The 17,386-nt window shown below is 38.0% G+C and overlaps 1 protein-coding gene across 3 annotated transcripts in view; it reads right to left on the bottom strand.

The window, feature by feature from the left end:
- Positions 1–17,386, bottom strand: part of stxbp5a (syntaxin binding protein 5a (tomosyn)) — a 70,511-nt gene that overhangs the window by 51,930 nt on the left and 1,195 nt on the right. For all 3 annotated transcript variants that reach the window (XM_059512622.1, XM_059512623.1, XM_059512624.1), the window contains exon 2: positions 14,966–15,063. In XM_059512622.1, the coding sequence (XP_059368605.1) occupies positions 14,966–15,063 (98 nt within the window). The remainder of the gene's footprint in view (positions 1–14,965; positions 15,064–17,386) is intronic.

The following is a 17,386-nucleotide window of genomic DNA, read 5'->3' as shown; positions in this document are numbered from 1 at the left end:
ACCCACACACAGCAGTGAACACACACACACACACACCGTGAACACAAAACCAGAGCAGTGGGCAGCCATTTATGCTGCAGTTGGGGGTTCAGTGCCTTGCTCAAGGGCACCTCAGTCGTGGTGTTGCCGGCCCGAGACTCAAACCCACAACCTTAGGGTTAGGAGTCATACTCTCTAACCACTAGGCCACAACTCTCCACAAAACTTCATTTATGAATAATAAGCTATTTTTTCTGTCCTGTTTAAACCCACCTCGTCAGAACACTCTGTTTGAATAGGCATGGAGGATTGAAAACTCAAAAGCAAATGCCCAATGTTATGATTGGCTAGTAATTGTGTATGATTGACTGCGTACATTCCTCAGAGATGGACGCTGCTGTAATTTAGGGTAAAAAATGCATGAATAACTCAATATATATCAAACGATCTGTAACAAGAGACAAAGCAATAGTGACTATTTAATTAAACAATGTTACTCACACTTATGTTGTGACATTACTGTTGGATCCAATAAAGGGCCAGACTCACTATCAGCTTGCGGCAGCGCAAACCCTCATTTAGCATTAAAAAAATACTGTCAGGATTTACTAAAGACGCAAAGTGGGAAATTAGCGCTGAAAATGCATGAACAGTTATTTTTGTGACTCAACATATTGAATATGCATTTGCAGGAGTCTCCTTTTTGATCTGTTAATTTATGGGAAGAGAGTATTTAAATAAATCACACAACGCGATTTTCTAAGATTCAATTCACTGTAATTTTTATTTAACATACAAAAAAAGCATGCCTTAAAGCAGGCGGTAATTTGCGCAGTTCTTGGTAGATTGCACTGGTCATTATGGTAATGAGATGTTGCGTCTGTGTTCTTTAATGTGCACCTTGTCAGTAAATCACCTGCAGAATTTTCTCTTCCCATCTGTGCTTTTATTGAAATGCGCTCTAATGCTAATTTGCCCAGCATCATCTTTTACGGTGCTTTTACACTTGGTTGGCTTGCCTGGTCCGAACTTGAGTTTGATTGCTCCCACCTCCCCTTGCCCACGCTGGACTGTATACATACTATTTTACTTGGGTCCGAACCTTGATTTTTAAGCGGACTCGGGTAAGGTTCATGGGTGCGCAGGCGAGTTCGGAAAACGGGTTTCATATCATCCAAATGAACAAAACTCTGACGTCAATCGAATCTGGGTGCGCACCAAATTTTTTTTACCAGGGAACCCCCCTTGAAATGAGATTGAGCTGGTTTTAGGCTGGTTTTGAGCAGCAATTGGGCTGGTTTTGTTTGCAAATACCTGGCAATTCTGCTCCCTTCTCAGAAGAGTAGATTTGAGTAGCAATTGGGTGGGTTTTGTTGTGAATACCTGGCAACCCTGCTACCTTCTCATGCTCATGCTCGCGGGCATACCGGTGTTACGGTTTATCTGGTGGTGACCATGTTACTGACCTCACACATTGCTTTCAAACACATTTCAAACACACACAGGGCTGTGTATATGCTAATAGGGCAGAGAGCGTCACAAATAGGCGGGACTTTCCCAGACTATGTCGTCATTGTCTGGATCTGCTTGTGTGGAGAGACTGTTTATGATTTTTTGGGATTATAAAACAATGAGTGAGTGGATTTTTTCCATTATAGGGTGGTTGTTTTCACACACTGCGGCCACACAACTGTGTTCAAATACCTTATAAAAGTGATTTTTGCATTCTATGGCACTCTTAATGATTGCTTTGTGGCTTTCAACACATTTTTACCGATGCTTCCAAGATTATCATAAGTCACCTTTGCAACTTCTTCAAAAGCACATTTGTTAGATAGTATTAACAGACAGGGAGACTTTGCAACAACAATGTAGAATAGATCACAAAAAAACAAACGCCTATGCTTACAAGGCATAAGAGTAAATATACAACACCAATAATTATAAAATAACACAGCAATAGCCTGAAAGGGCAAGTGATTATTCCACCAACTGTCCTAAAACACTATAGCACTGGCCCCAGGCCAGCGGGCCATCCTTGTTGTTGAGCCCTGATTGTACACTTTGAATCCTAAACAGTCATACTGTCTGAATACTGTCCCCATCTTACTGACTGGATCCAGCTTTGGCGTCAATGAAAACCTTTCAATCTCCCTTTCTGATATCCAATTCTGCGTGGATCTGAGTATTATGTAAATGCTGTTGTGTTGTGTACAATGTCACAAGAGCCCTGAGCTAAAGCTGACGGGCTAGATAATGAGAGATATGGGTGCACAACCCCCACCAGCCTCCTCTGCTTTAATTCTCTTCCTTTTTCTCTCTCATTATCTCTCTCTTCGTTGCATGCTGTCACTTCCTCATTCTATACATTCATTCTGTTCTCTTGAATACATGTGTAGCATGCCCCCTGTTTATCTTCTGACCTTCATCCTCAATGCATGTCCTCCAAGGATATTGGCTTTTTGACTCTAAGACATCGGAGACACCTACACACACTTACACACACAGTCTCTGTTCTCCAGAGCAATGTGTCTGCCGGCTTTAAAAGCACCACCACACCCCTTCAGTGCTCTGTCTTCCCAAAGCTCCTCCAGGCTTTGTTCATAAACCTCAGCTTGGCAGTTTGATTGGCGATACAAAACACAGCTGTTTACTATACCCACAGGATACAGAGTTAGAATCAGACAGAGGGAATCTAAAATCTTTTTAATGATTCAGGAATGCATCTATCTCTGTTAAAAAAAAATCACATCTAATATACAGTGGCACAGTGAACAAAGACTTGCACAGACATATTGTGCAGTGCAAACGTCTGGGACTATTTTGAAATTTTAACCTGGAAATAAACAAAGTTGCAAGAAAATAAAATGAAGAAAAAAAAACATAATTAAATTAACATGCATTAAGAAATATTGAAAATGCTGTACTATTTCTAGGCATCTAATCAAATAATTTGTGACGTTTGTGAACTCAGACAGTCTTTTATTGAAGCTTAAGATGCTGTATTTAACATTCTCAAATTATGTCAGATAACATGATCATTTATGGTTTTACACAAACACCAAATACATTTTTTAATTAGAGAATGCAGATCTAAAGAATTTTCACTTGCAGTCCCAGATATCTGAACACCACTGACACGGTATCCTTCACAAACAGCAAGACACAATTCGGCTCACGCTGATTTTACAACGTTAATAAAAGCAGTATTTACTAGCAAAGCTTTCATACTCACCTGCACCATTAAATCTTCAATACAGAGGGCACACAGGTGAGACGAGCTTTTGTTCAAACACACACACATACCCATAGAGCACAGTGTGCAACTTTGGGAAGTGCATTAAAAATGTATGGTTCTGCAGCAACTCTGTAATAGAGTAAAAGGCCAACAGAGACTAACGGGATGACCTATGTTCTTTTGGTGTGTCGGTGTATGAGTGAAAGTACATCTGATGGGAACAATAAGATCTGAGCAGTGAGCACACAGAGCAATTCTATGAAAGTGACTTCAAGGATTTAATAATACAGAAGAAATGTACAGATGTGTTAGCAAAAGGCAACATCACTAACAGACTACTATTGCTTATACTTGGAGCTAGAGATTTGAACCCCTAAACCTAAGTATTTCATCAGATAGAATGACAGATAGATAAATATGATATGAATGATAGACAGAATGACTATGAAAATGACAATTTTCAATGGCAGACACATAGGCTGAACAACAGACAGACTGATAGAATGATACATATTACAATATATAAAACAATAAACAGCAACACAGATATACTGCATTAGTTAACAAAACGATAAACAGAAAAACAGAAAGATAAAATGATAGAATGATACACCGATTGACAGAACGACAGATAGATGCTACTTTAAACGATTATTTTTTAAACGATTAATCTAGCGATTATTTTTTCGATGCATCAATTAATCTAACAATTAATTTTTCAGACCGATTCGATTTCGATTATCTCCCCATTAATTGACTACTAACAATTTATACATGTTGATTTACATATCTGAATGAAAAAAACATGAATTCCTTAACATTGCAATATATGTTTATTGCTCTTAAAATTACAAAATAAAAGACTGACTAATGGCGCTTTTCCATTACCAGTACCAGCTCGACTCGACTCGATTCGCCTCGGCTCGGCTCGCTTTTCGCTCCGTTTTCCATTGCAGATAGTACCTCCACAATAGTACCTGGTTGTCATAGCGACGCTGCAGGAAACTGCCGTGACGTAATCTTCTACGCGACACCCACCCGCTACCCACACACACAGGACAATGGAGGAAATCGAGTGCATGTTGTTTTTGATCCTCGGGATATATTGGATATATCACGCAATCTCTGGCCAAACTTTTTAAAAATGGCGGGGTTATTCTGGATACTATCTGGATACTATTGCTGGCGCGTGTAATGATGACGCAGTGAATAGTGACGATACTCTCTGACCAATCAGCAGTCTGCTGTGTTTTCACGTCACATTATAGTATCGCCTCAGCTCGCCTCAGCTCGCTTGGAACCTCGCCGGAGGTGGTACGAAAAAAAGTACCTGGAAGCCGGTACAGGTACAACTTTTACACAGTGGAAAACCAAACAGAGCCGAGTTGAGGCGAGCTGAGGCGAGCCGAGGCGAGCTGGTACTGTGTAGTGGAAAAGCGCCATTAGAATGCATTACTTTGCACTTGTATAGAGATAGCATTCAATAAAACCTTGAAGCCTTGAAAACACATAGCTTACTGAAACAAGCTTAATGAACACATAGGGCCTAGCTTACTGAAAAAAAGTTCTTCTTTCAGATGAAAATAACAACAACTTGATGTCTAGCATTCAATAAAATAGTTCACCCAAAATACTTGTTTAGAGCAATTGAAAGAATACAGTAACCAATGTAAACTTTAGGGCTTTAAGCTAATGCGAGAGTGCTTTTCCAAAAAAATAAAATAAAAATTATCAGTGGGAGCCAGCAGCCTGTCATGTAGAAAAAAAAATCTCCGAATGCTTCACTTGAAACTTTGGCGTTCCGCCCTTTTTCTATCGTGTCTAATGATTTTGGTTAATATGCACGAGGGGTTAATATGCACGAGGGAGGGATAGAGGGAGAGAGAGAGCGAGCAAGACAGCGCTCGTGTAGTTTGAAGACTGTGAGTGCGCGAGGGCGCGTGAAACTTGGGTGTTTCGCCCTTTTTCTATCGTGTTTAATGATTTTGATTAATATGCACGAGGGAGAGAGAGAGCAAGAAGCGCTCGTGTTGTCTGAAGACTGTGAGTGCGCGCGCAGCCGGGGCTCTCTCTCGTACGCGCCCTGTCAGGTGCAGCACAGTCATTCTATTCTACATCACTCACCGATCAAATAAGGCTTTGATAGCCGCCAAAAAGAAAGATCAATGCAGAAAAACCCCTGGATTGGTTATATAACGTTGGACAGAATGTTGATCCGGCCACCGCGTATATTCAGCGCACATAAGGTAAATGCTTTGCAAACGTTTATTAGAGAAATAAAAACAGGTCGACGAATCGATGCGCATATTTTGCGTCGACGTATTTTTTGCGTCGACGTCATCGATGACCTCGACGCGTTGTCCCAGCCCTAGTACATACATACATAAATGATAGAGGGAGAGCGAGAGAGAAAGAGAGAGAGATCAGTATAGATTCTTGTTAAACAACTGTTCAGTTGGGCTGGTCCTTGTTTATGTGTGTCTGTTTGTGTGGGTGTTTGCCCTGTCATAGGAGGCCGCTGTTCGCCAAACATGGCCAAAGAAGCAGCATGTGGGAGGTTGCAGAAAAAGCAACACTTGGACCAAAAACCCTGTTTAAACTGTGACACACACACACAGTGCCACCCACATCACACTTTCTATCACAAGTGACAAGATTCAGAATACTGAAATAACTGCCCTTCTGTCTCGATTCAATCCTTTTGCTCTTTCCCGTCTTCCATCTCTAGCTTCCCTGTACATTTGACATTACAGCCTAATCAGCAATCTGAACTAATCAGACGTAAACACACAAACATCCCTGTGGCCACAAATGTCCCAAATCACACAGGTTCAGCATGAGTGTGTATGTATGTGCACATTTGAGCAAGATATGCCAGCTGTGTGAGCATTAAGAAAACGGTGACTCATCATACCACGCATTACACGTGTACCTCTCTCTCTCTCTCTCTCTCTCTCTCTCTCTCTCTCTCTCTCTCTCTCTCTCTCTCCTTCTATAGGGTCTCTGTATGATGTCATGAAAGCAGTAGAGCAGTGCTCTCAGCATAGGACAGGAATTAACATCACAGTAACTTACGTCTATAATGCGTGTGTGTGTGTGACGTGGGGGAAGGGAGGCATGGTATTGTATCTGCACTGATTGCACTGTGTACTTCATGGACTAACAGCACAACAAATTAAATTCAGATTCTAAAGGCAGCAGTTTGTGGCAACAGATACCAGTCTATTGCAATCATGCAAAAAATGTAAAATAGCACAGCTGGTAGAGAGAAATGTGTTATTTGGTCAACTCTCTTCTTTTTATTTAGCCTTTTATGTTAATCTTTCTAGAGTTTCTGTCAAGCGTAAATTTAGTGCGATACAGAAAGTGCAAAGGGTGTTAGAGCTTGGGATTTAAAGTGTGTGATATTGTGAATTAGCACACAGATTCAGCCATAAATACATGGCTTAAATGCAGATCCTGTGTCTTCTTTGCCATGTGAAAAAGATGTTGATCTTAGCAAAATATAACTGGTTCATAAAACCATGATGGGGCAAAAGCACATACAGATATCTAGTAAGATTTTAAAACAACAGCAGAATGCTATGCTTTAAATCAAACCCATAGTGGCAGTGTTTTAGTTTATAGTATGCTATGCTAGCAGATCTACCAGTTAAGGTGTTGGCACATACTGCTTATTTTATTTTTTTTCTACTGGATTATATATGGTTTAAGTGTATCTGCAGTACAGAGATGCTCACAAGAAGCACATGCAATTAAAAGCTGTTCATTGCTGACAAACAAAAGAAGACATTTAGCAGTTCTGTTTCCAACAATGGATTCTAGGTAAATATTCATCTCATCCAGTGCTCTTGTTTTCTGTATTATACAGAATTTGTTAATAAAGCACTGAAAATGATGCAGCATGTCAGTGAACTATACAGATGAATCAAACTGAATCACAAACAATTTTAGACCTTTTGCAAACCCATTTGATATAAACCAAAAATAAAAAAAATGCTGTCATCACCAATACCCTAAACTGTCATATGTTCCTGTACAGATTTATCCCAGTACCTATATAAACCAACACTAACATAAGCTTCCGACACAAAGAAGCACTGTGAAAGAAAAAGCTGATTAGACATACTGTATGGAGAAAAGGCATTAGGATATGAGTGACAAATCCCAAGAAGCGAGGATATGATTGTTGAGGAAGCTAGATGACTCTCGGATCATACTGAAAATGACTTGCTCTGATAGCACAGAGATTTCCATAAATACTGGTAAATATTTGAGGAATAAAGGTCATGAACTTCCAGTGATCTGTATGCACTCACTTCCATTTTCTGAAATCACTGCTGAACAAACTAAAGATTACGATTTTTTCCTCTCTTTCCGTGTTTTCATATGAATATCCTTACTTTCAATTCCTGAGGCAAAGGGGAGTCAAACACAGTTAAGAGTGTGATCAAAGACGAGGTATATTTAGCTGTTCCAAAAGCCCAATGACGCTGACTGTGGTCTTCCTTTTGCTGAGTAACGGAATGAAAAGCTAAGATAAAGCTACAGAAATTATAAAACAACGAGTGGGAGGAACAGGCAGAGAAAGAGAGCATGAAAGAGAAGGATATTTCTGCTGTTAGCGCTTGATGTTAGTGGTTCTCAGCCCACAGGAAAGCGTGAATGCAGAAAGAGAGAAAAATAGAGAGTGGTTTGACCTGCGCACCCACACTACCTCTCTGTCAAGGTCACAACTGGTACCACACACTCCAGTACAGCGTGTGTTTGGCTGAAAGCCACTCTTGCCATGAGGTCCATTTAGGGACTTGGATGGTAGTACTTAATGATCAAAGGCCATCTCATGGGTGTTACATGCATTGAATCCCACGACTGCTGATGGGGTTACCAGGATCACAGTCCAGCTGCTAAACCAACAGCAGGACAATTAGCCCTTGTTTTCTCAGAGGTAAGGCTGTTCTGGCGACTGGTCGATGGCAATCTGTCAGCATAAAACTAAATGACGAACTCCAAATGAGTCAGAAGCCTTATCCCAAAAAAAAAAAAAATTATAATTGCCTGTTGTTTCCAGAAATTTACTGCGAAAATATATATCTACTGTATATATATATATATATATATATATATATATATAGAACAACTACAACAAGAACTAGTCACTAAACTTTTGAAGATCAATCTGCCGTGAGCTACAGAGTGCATAAATTATACTTTTTATCCCTTAGAAAAACATAGTTTTAACAAATGTTTTACTTTGGAAATACACTGGTTGAATAATGTACAGTACATGTTCACAGCAAAATACAGTAAAGCTTAGTAACTTAAAAAATTAAGTTATTGTTTTATTGTGTACACAGAAAGGAGAGAAACAGAAGGCGTACGGAGGAGCGAGCAGGTGCAAAACAGACAGAGCAACGTCAGAAACAATAAACAAATCTGAATATTTGGCTCTATGTGAACAATCTGCACTGTTTATCTTGCTAAACTGGTGTCAGGTCTCTGCAATTTGCTATTGTGTTATTTGTTATTGCCTTTTTGCCTTAATGGAAAGGGCATGTGTCTGAACTTTGAGAGACATCACAAGCAAAGGCATTGTTTTCTGAAAATGAAGACAATTTTGAATCCTTCTGCAACATTTCCTTGAAAGTGGTGACTCACAAGTGCCCTTATATGAGGATCCAGTTCAGCCCTGCATCCTGTCTGATCGGCCGACACTCCTAGACTGTACAAGGAGGGTAATTTACTGTAAATTATTTAATAGCTTCTCTGCAAACGTCACAAAGACCATATTTCTATGACGACTAGGTAACGGGTCCGGCACACGCAAGGCCTTTTTCATGTCTCTGACATTAAGAGGTTTTCTCATGCAAGCCTCAGGGGAATTGGACTGCGATATATGCCGTGCTTATTAGATAAGAGCAATAAAAGAGGAGCATTTCAGATGGGCCTATTCCATTTCTACTACACAGAAAATAAAAAGTGCAAGTATTGTAGGAGCTTTTTTGAAGAGGTTAGCATAAAAATGAGCTGATAGACTTGAAATTCCCAGGGCCAGGATGGGGTGAACTGAAGTGAACCTAATGCAGACAGGGCACGTTCAGATGCAGAAATGCTGGATTAATGCGGGTGTAGCATTATAGTAATGTGACTGAGGACCTTGAGAGGTGAGGGAGGGCATAATTAGGTTGGACTGGAGAAGTCAACTTGAAACAATGTCCTGAAACAAATCACTGAAGAATAGCTCAGGAGTCCCTAAGAGACCAAGGTAGGATGAAATTAACCAAGTAACAAATGACACATAAATTCATTTTATAAATACAAAATGAACATTTTTAATAATGTATCCAATTTAAAACACCAACTATACACACACACACACACACACACACACACACACACACACACACACACATATATATATATAAATCAAATATTCTTAGAGAGGGTTTTTAGCAGTATGACATGAAAAATGGTAACTGTTACTGTCAACATAGTAAAACCCTTTCCGAGTACTTGCGTTGCTAAATGCATCCCATTTAAAGCACCGCTGACACAGCCAACAAATTCACCGCCTTCACCAATAAATTTCAAGACAATTACTGTCAGAATACAAATGCACAAATGTCTCTCGCTATGAGCATTGCATTAAGACGATTTGTCAAGTTAAAAACTTCTTTCAGCTTTAAAAAATGCATCTTAAGATCTCTAAGGTCAGTCCTACTGCATTCTATCTAGGTGCTAGGAACCCCTTGTCATGACATCTGGTCTGTGAACAACCCCTTAGCTTGCACAATTTTTACAGTGTGAACCATAGCCAGCCAATTTTAAAGTTATGCATTTTTGCACATTCCTAATGTGGACACTGTGGAATAACTAAGAATATACAATAATTTCTCAAAAACCACCATCCACTGTAGGTTCTTCTGTACCATTCTATCCCGAATGCAATGAGGTTTGAGTGCCTAGTGTATCTGATCAGATTTGTCTGAATTGGTGGACCTTCCTGTAGTTATAGAGTACAGTAAGTTATACAGTCACACACTCAATCATACATGGCTGCTGCTGTGCCATTATGGACTTAAACTCCTTTGCTTGAGCCGATCACAGCACACAACTGTGCACAAACACACACTGCTGCCAATAAGCCTCGCTCCTGTGGATTACGTAAGAAGTGGCATAGGCATCCTCGGGCAATGTCTGTGTGTGTGTGTTAGGCTCAGCTGTACATGCCTGACACTCAAAGCAAAACAATTCACAAGTACTAAAACACATACATAAGCACCACAGCCATGTCACAGCCAGTATATTTCATATCATATGTGGAATCATACAATGGGACACATCACCAGTTTCAGCATTCTTAGCAACAGTGTAGCATCACTACTACTAATCATTAGAGACAAGATGAGGTACCTTCGAAGCTGATGTGTAGATGATAATGTGTGTGTGTTACTCTTCAATATCCATTTCCCAATGGTCAATCGATGTTTCCGGCTGTGTCTGTAAGCTGAAAAATGCTGCCTTCTCAGGCAATATACTATGGAAGTCAGTTTTTGCTTCAGAGTAAAAAAAAATAATAATTAAAAGGTGGTTGAGATTTAATGTCTCATGATATCAATTTTGTTTTTGAAAGACATCACTTATGTAAACCAATTTACAATGACTATTTTCAGATATTTTCAAATGTAACTGATTGCTTTGATGGCAAAGCTGCATTTTCAGCAGCCATTACTCCAGTCTTCAGTGTCACATGATGTTTCAGAAATCATGCTATATGTTAGTATTTGCTGTCAGATTCATCAATTTAATGAATCCTTGCTGAATAAAAGTGTTAATTTCTTAAAATAAATTAATTTTGTTTTGTCATAATTGTTCATTTATCTTATTTCACCTTTTTATTTAAAGGGATAGTTCACCCAAATATGAAAATTCTGTCATTGATTACTCATGTCGTTCCAAACCTGTATGACCTTCATTCACATTCAGAACACAAAGGAAGACATTTTTTATCAAATCCGAGAGCTTTCTGACCTTGCATAGACAAAACAGCAACAGAACTGACATGTTCAAGGCCCAGAAAGGTAGTAAGGACATGAAGATTCAACCTTTTTTAATCCTTTTCATTTTATGAAGCTACAAGAAGACTTTTACGGGTTTGGAATGCAATAAGGGTGATTAATTAATGACAACATTTAACAACTATCTCTTTGACCTTCTTGACTTTTTACTCTGAGATGGAAATTGGGTTCTGTAGTATAGATATATTTGCATAACATACTACATAATAAAATGACACCATCTGGTTGTTGTTGTTTTTTTGTTTTTTTTTTGAAGGAAGCATAAATGTGTCCATCACAGCCTATGACATCCCACAATCCTGTGCCTGAAGTTCAGCGGTTGGTTGTAAACATGAGAATAGTGTCTGAACAAACAGTATACAGTACATGAATAAATTAATTTAGAAATGTCATTGTTTTCTGCCTTTTTCGTCAACCTATGACTTCATGTCCGCAAAGAAATAAGTATCTTTAAATATTTGTTTATGTCTAAAGCTTACTTGAATTTGTTCTACATCACTAGATGTGATATTAAAAAGAGATAAGTTATTTTCCTAGAAAAAAAATATTGTCTGATTGGGTGATGAAGCTGCAAGGTTTTGCACAGCCTTCATATCTTTCAGTGACATTAAACAAGTGTATTCATTACAAGCCCTGAACATGATCTGTTCAATAATCTGCAACCTATAATGCAGACGAGGCTTGATCATTGTGACATATATCTTCTTTAGAAATAAATACCCCTCATTAAATTTGAAGAGATGATCATTGTGAATAAAATTATCAGACTCATAGTGGGTTATATTCTAAATTACAGTGATTATGACTGTCAGCAATCAGTGTTGGAGACATATTTGTGCATAGCAGCCAACAATCTCACAGTATACTGCAAAAAGAGGAAGTGCAAATACTCAGGAGACTATTTAAAATGTATCTTCTTTACCATGAGGTCATCACACCACTTTGTGCATGTCTGTGTGTGTGTGTGTGTCTGAGAGGCTGATCAATAGATCTTGCTTGCGAGCCGCACAGTCTTGGGGCCCGCGAGGCTAGTTGAGTTATGTGTCTGCCATTCTCTCTCCTCTGCGCTTGAAAATACAATTCTCAAATGACAGGACCACCCAAAACTTTCTGCTACACAATAACCACCATTTCACCACCCGCAATTTAATTATTCAAATGGTAGACCATCAATAACAATACCTTAGCCTATAAAAGGTTGTTTAAAACAGAATTGTGTAATTTTCTTAACAACAACAAGAAATCCAGATTCTGCAAAATTGGCTCAACCGATGGTGTGAGTTTGGGGGTGGGACTATATCTTTGTCCGACCAACGGTAGACAGTGGAAGTGTTTCATTTGGTGGTGCAGAAATAATTTACACGCTTTTGATGCCAAAGCTTAAAAAAACACATTCTCTTTCTGTCTCTGATCTTTCTCAATATCTGACTGCCGTGTCACTTTCTGCAAGTGAGCTGTGGGAAGCAGAACATTTTTGGGATCGCAGCGCATTTGCCCGCTGGCCTGAGGCTGAAGACTCTTCTCTCTCTCCCTCACTCTCCTCTAATCTTCAGGATGATTTTGCCAGGATTCTGCCATTCTGGTCTCTTGATCTGCCACTTTCAGTCATTCTCAACCGGGGAGAAGTTTACACAACTGCAAAACAGATCTTCACAGCGCAATGCAGCACACAGCTATAGACACACAGCTACACATACCAGTGTGATCTCATTAGGTATTCACACATTAATTGTGCATCTAGCACATTAACATTTTCATATGTTTGGAAAGAGACTACGTTTTATCAATGTGATGATAGCATCTTTAACTTTAGATAAAAAATTTTGCATAGAAGATTAAATTAATTGGAATGATTAGGTGGGTTTTATTGTAAACCAGTGTTCAAAAGGTCTGAAATATTTTTTTTATGATTTTTACATTTTTACAATCACCAAAGCTGTATTTATTTATTTTTACTAAAAAATATTATTACAATTTAAAATAACTCCAATCTATTTTACTTTATTTTAAAATGTAATTTATTCCTACATTTTTAATTTATCAAGGCTGAATTTTCATCACATACACAGTTTCATGTCACATGATCCTTCAGAAATCATTCTAATATGTTGATTTGGGGCTCAAGTAACATTTCCTATTATCAATGTTGAAAACAGTTGTACTGCTTAATATTTGGGTTCAACAGTTCAAAAGAACAGCGTTTATTTGAAATATAAATGTTAACTCTTAACTGTCACTTGTGATCAATTTAATGAATCCTTCCTTCATTTCATTTAAAAAACATATACATATACATATACATATACATACATATATATATATATATATATATATATATATATATATATATATATATATATATATATATATATATATATATATATACATAGCTGTCAACTGCATTTCATTTTCAATAGAAACAGACATTTTAAAAAATATATATCAACAAATATGAATGAGATAACATTGCAAATATTACAAAATACTATGAGATTTGTGCCATGTATATCTGACCAGAAATACAAGCACATTTTTGCTAGTCCATCCAAGATTTGTCAACTAACGCTACCCTTGTAGCTTAGGTGCACAGACCAAAATCAGTCACAAAATCAAAGGTAAGTCTTCATTCATACCATCCCATTCAACTGAATCTTCATTCGTTTTGCACAGCAGATAGCTCGGGATGAGATGTGAAGAAAGAAAGAAAGAAAGAAAGAAAGAAAGAAAGAAAGAAAGAAAGAAAGAAAGAAAGAAAGAAAGATGCACTAATCACAATTTGGAGTCCCTTTGGGAGATTTTCATTTGCCCTCATCTCACGGCAGCCGACATTTATCTGATCACAGTCGCTCAAAGAGGCTAAGTATCACAGAACTCCTCAGAGCAAATGAAAAGACAATCAGTTTCTAAAGAAGCCGCCACATGTATCAACTTCCACCAATATCATTCAACATCTGACAAAGGGCGGTGTCAAGCGAGCTGTTCTTCCGACTTGACTGACAGCAAATTATCCCGTAGTGACAGCAGAAGAAATATTTTCAATTAGAGCCGCAATCACTGTGAAAAGTAATGTCATGCCTTTGTGTGTACGAATGAATCGGGGAACGTGGAAATTCATTTCAAAATCAAAGGCCATCTATTTGAATACAGAGTGTGAATGCAGATTTTGATTAGACAGGAAGTTCTTTGCCGTCTCTGAGAAGGGAATAGACCTTAGTGACTTGTTCGGTATAATTAATATCTGAATTTATGTACTAGGATCATTCATGAGGGTGATGAAAGAGTCACTGTACTAATGTGATGTGTATTAATGATCCCAAATCCCAATCCAGTAACAATAAACGTCCTTTTACAAAAGACTTACGACGGCTCTGACTGACAAGCCATGACAGCGGATCAACTCAGTTAAGCACAACAACTGGCATCACTTTAAAGCAGATGAAACTTGTTATATTGTGGTGCAGCATAATATAGTCACATTTCAGAAAGGCAAAAGTAACAATGGGTCATCCATGTCCTAATGAATTTGTTTTTAGCTTGACAATGCCCTTAAATGCATCAGTAGTACCAACTAATAACACAGCTGACAAAGAAACTAAATACTTACAGACAGGTTCACACTGCACCTGAAACAGAGCAAGAGATTATTTCATTTCCATTGTGAAAAGGATACAATCGTAAAGCCCCATTCTGAGTCCCGATGGCAAGGATTTTCTGGACTGGGTCGAATGCCATAGAGGAGGGCTGATAAGGGAAGCCATGGCGCACAGTCTGAGGATCAAATCAGAAAAGAAAAATGTTTTAAAAAGTACACAATGTTAAGCTTGGGGGCATAATCTGCACTGAAATTTACTTAAAAATTTCAGCAAGCAATTCAACTATTTCACATTTTATTTATTTTAAATCATTTGTTGACATTTTAATTAGCTGTTTTTATCTATTTTTGCTTATGATGCACGTTTCACCGTTTTGTTTCATTCATCATTTTAATGTGACAGAGGTTTTGCAGTCGTGTTATTGTTAAACTAAAACATTTTTTTAAATGCTAATTAAAACAAAGCTGAAATGAAAATATTATATTAACTTATATCAGTTAGTTGCCAAGACAACATTCTTAATTTTCATTAAATCAAAGTGCTTGACTTACTGAAACAGAAATAAAAATACTTTTAAGCTAAATAGAAAATCTAATTAAAATAAATAAATAAATAAATAAATAAATAAATATATATATATATATATATATATATATATATATATATATATATATATATATATATATATATATATAAATATAAAAAAAATTAAAAACATGTAAAAATGACTAAAACTAAAATCTGAAAATGTTAAATATAAAAATAATAGTGAATTCAAAATAGAATAAATATTACTAAAATAATACTGGTTGTGTGGTATTTACAGTCTTGATTTGAATTATTGTGGCAAAGCACAATGGAGTCAAACTTCCCCTTGGGGACAATTCCATATCAATTTCAAATATATATATAAATATTCAAATACCCAGCCTTTTGAATTGCTCAAACAATCCTGATGTGTTATAGGTAGATAAAAACAACAGGCAGTGATAACACAGACCTTGCTGTATCCCGAGAACAACAACAAAGGTTGACTAGCTACAGGTTTACAGCACTGGCCTCTGCTTAACAGCTGTGTATTGTCGCACTGTCTGTTTGAAAACCTAGAGGGTGCCTACACTGATAGCACTTATGAGCATTAAGACGTAGCCTACCTATAATGCTGTCTAGCTAGGCAGCTCAGTGTGTTTTTAGACGCAGCCTCTCTGTCTGTGTATGTTTGTTTTAGCGGCTAAAGCGGGTTACGTAAGCGGCGCTCGCGGGGACGAGTACCTGTCTGTGAGCAGCAGTAGCAACAAGCTTCACTTCATCCTTCCCATCTCTCTCGTTTCTCTTTTCATCTTTCCGCTAATTATGAAATAAATATTAAAATAATCCAGCGTTCGTATGCGTCTTTTAAATTTCAACCTGACAAAAAGACCAAAGCCTCTGTAAATGCACTCATGTAACCTCGTTAAAAACGACAAGATTAAGGATTATTCAATTCCGAGCGGTGTTTTAAGAAACAACAGTCGCCATTGTTCGAAAAACTGAACGATATGTGAAAATTCCCTTCTCTTCAGAAATCATTTAGTACTTAATAATCATATCAAGTAAGCTCTTGAAAACAATTAATGTGGAATAGATCTGAAAACATGCTCCGAGTACGTCCCCTTCAATGAAGCAGTCGCTGTTTGAATTGAAGGAGGCCTCACATTTATGAACAAACTGAATTGGTTTGCCATTCGTGGTTGTATGCTGAAAATGTAGCTATTATAAATCTATGCAAATTACTTTTTAATACTAACTGATAAAATAATGCCCAACAGTCGACAAATATGGAGGCTAAAATGACAACTATGCTGTCATTTGGGATTTTTGTAGCGACTAGCAGATCTCTTGACACAAACTTAAAATAGCGTAATAAGATTTATGAACGACTCGGTGTTCAAACGAATCGAATGATTCAATGACTCACGCATAACACAAAAGGAACTTGTCGCCACCTACTGTACTTACAAAGTAAACATAATGTTGAATGAGCGAACTGATTCAAATCTTTTAAATGAATTAAAATCCCAGCTGCAGTGCTGTCATGCTCCTACAGTTTCGGCACATGTGTGAGTGGGTTCATAATCTAAAATGGGATTCATTTGGACGTGGTTTTGCGCTGAGCGAGATAGATGAGAAGAGAGAAGCCTCTGCAGATAACCTGTTTCTCACCGAGAACTATTAACTCCATCCATTGTGCTGCCAGATCTAATCCAGAGAGGGCAGCTAAACCAAATCAACACTTCAAACTTGCCTTTTCAAAACACATTGCACACTCGCAGTCTCAGAACCTAGGCTAGCCAACAACCTAGTGATCTGCCTACATAGAAAACATTTGGGCTCCTATGATGGCCCAAAATTATCCTTCGATAAACATAGGCTTCAGTGTGTGTGTGTGTGTGTGTGTGTGTGTGTGCGTGCGTGCGTGTGTCCAAAAAGAGTCAAGAATGGTTTTCGGTTTACAAGAA

Source organism: Carassius carassius, chromosome 27 (genome assembly GCF_963082965.1).
Source record: "Carassius carassius chromosome 27, fCarCar2.1, whole genome shotgun sequence".
Taxonomy (NCBI): Eukaryota; Metazoa; Chordata; class Actinopteri; order Cypriniformes; family Cyprinidae; genus Carassius; species Carassius carassius.
The sequence above is the reverse complement of the archived record's forward strand: the minus strand, read 5'-3'. Positions and strand labels throughout refer to the sequence as shown.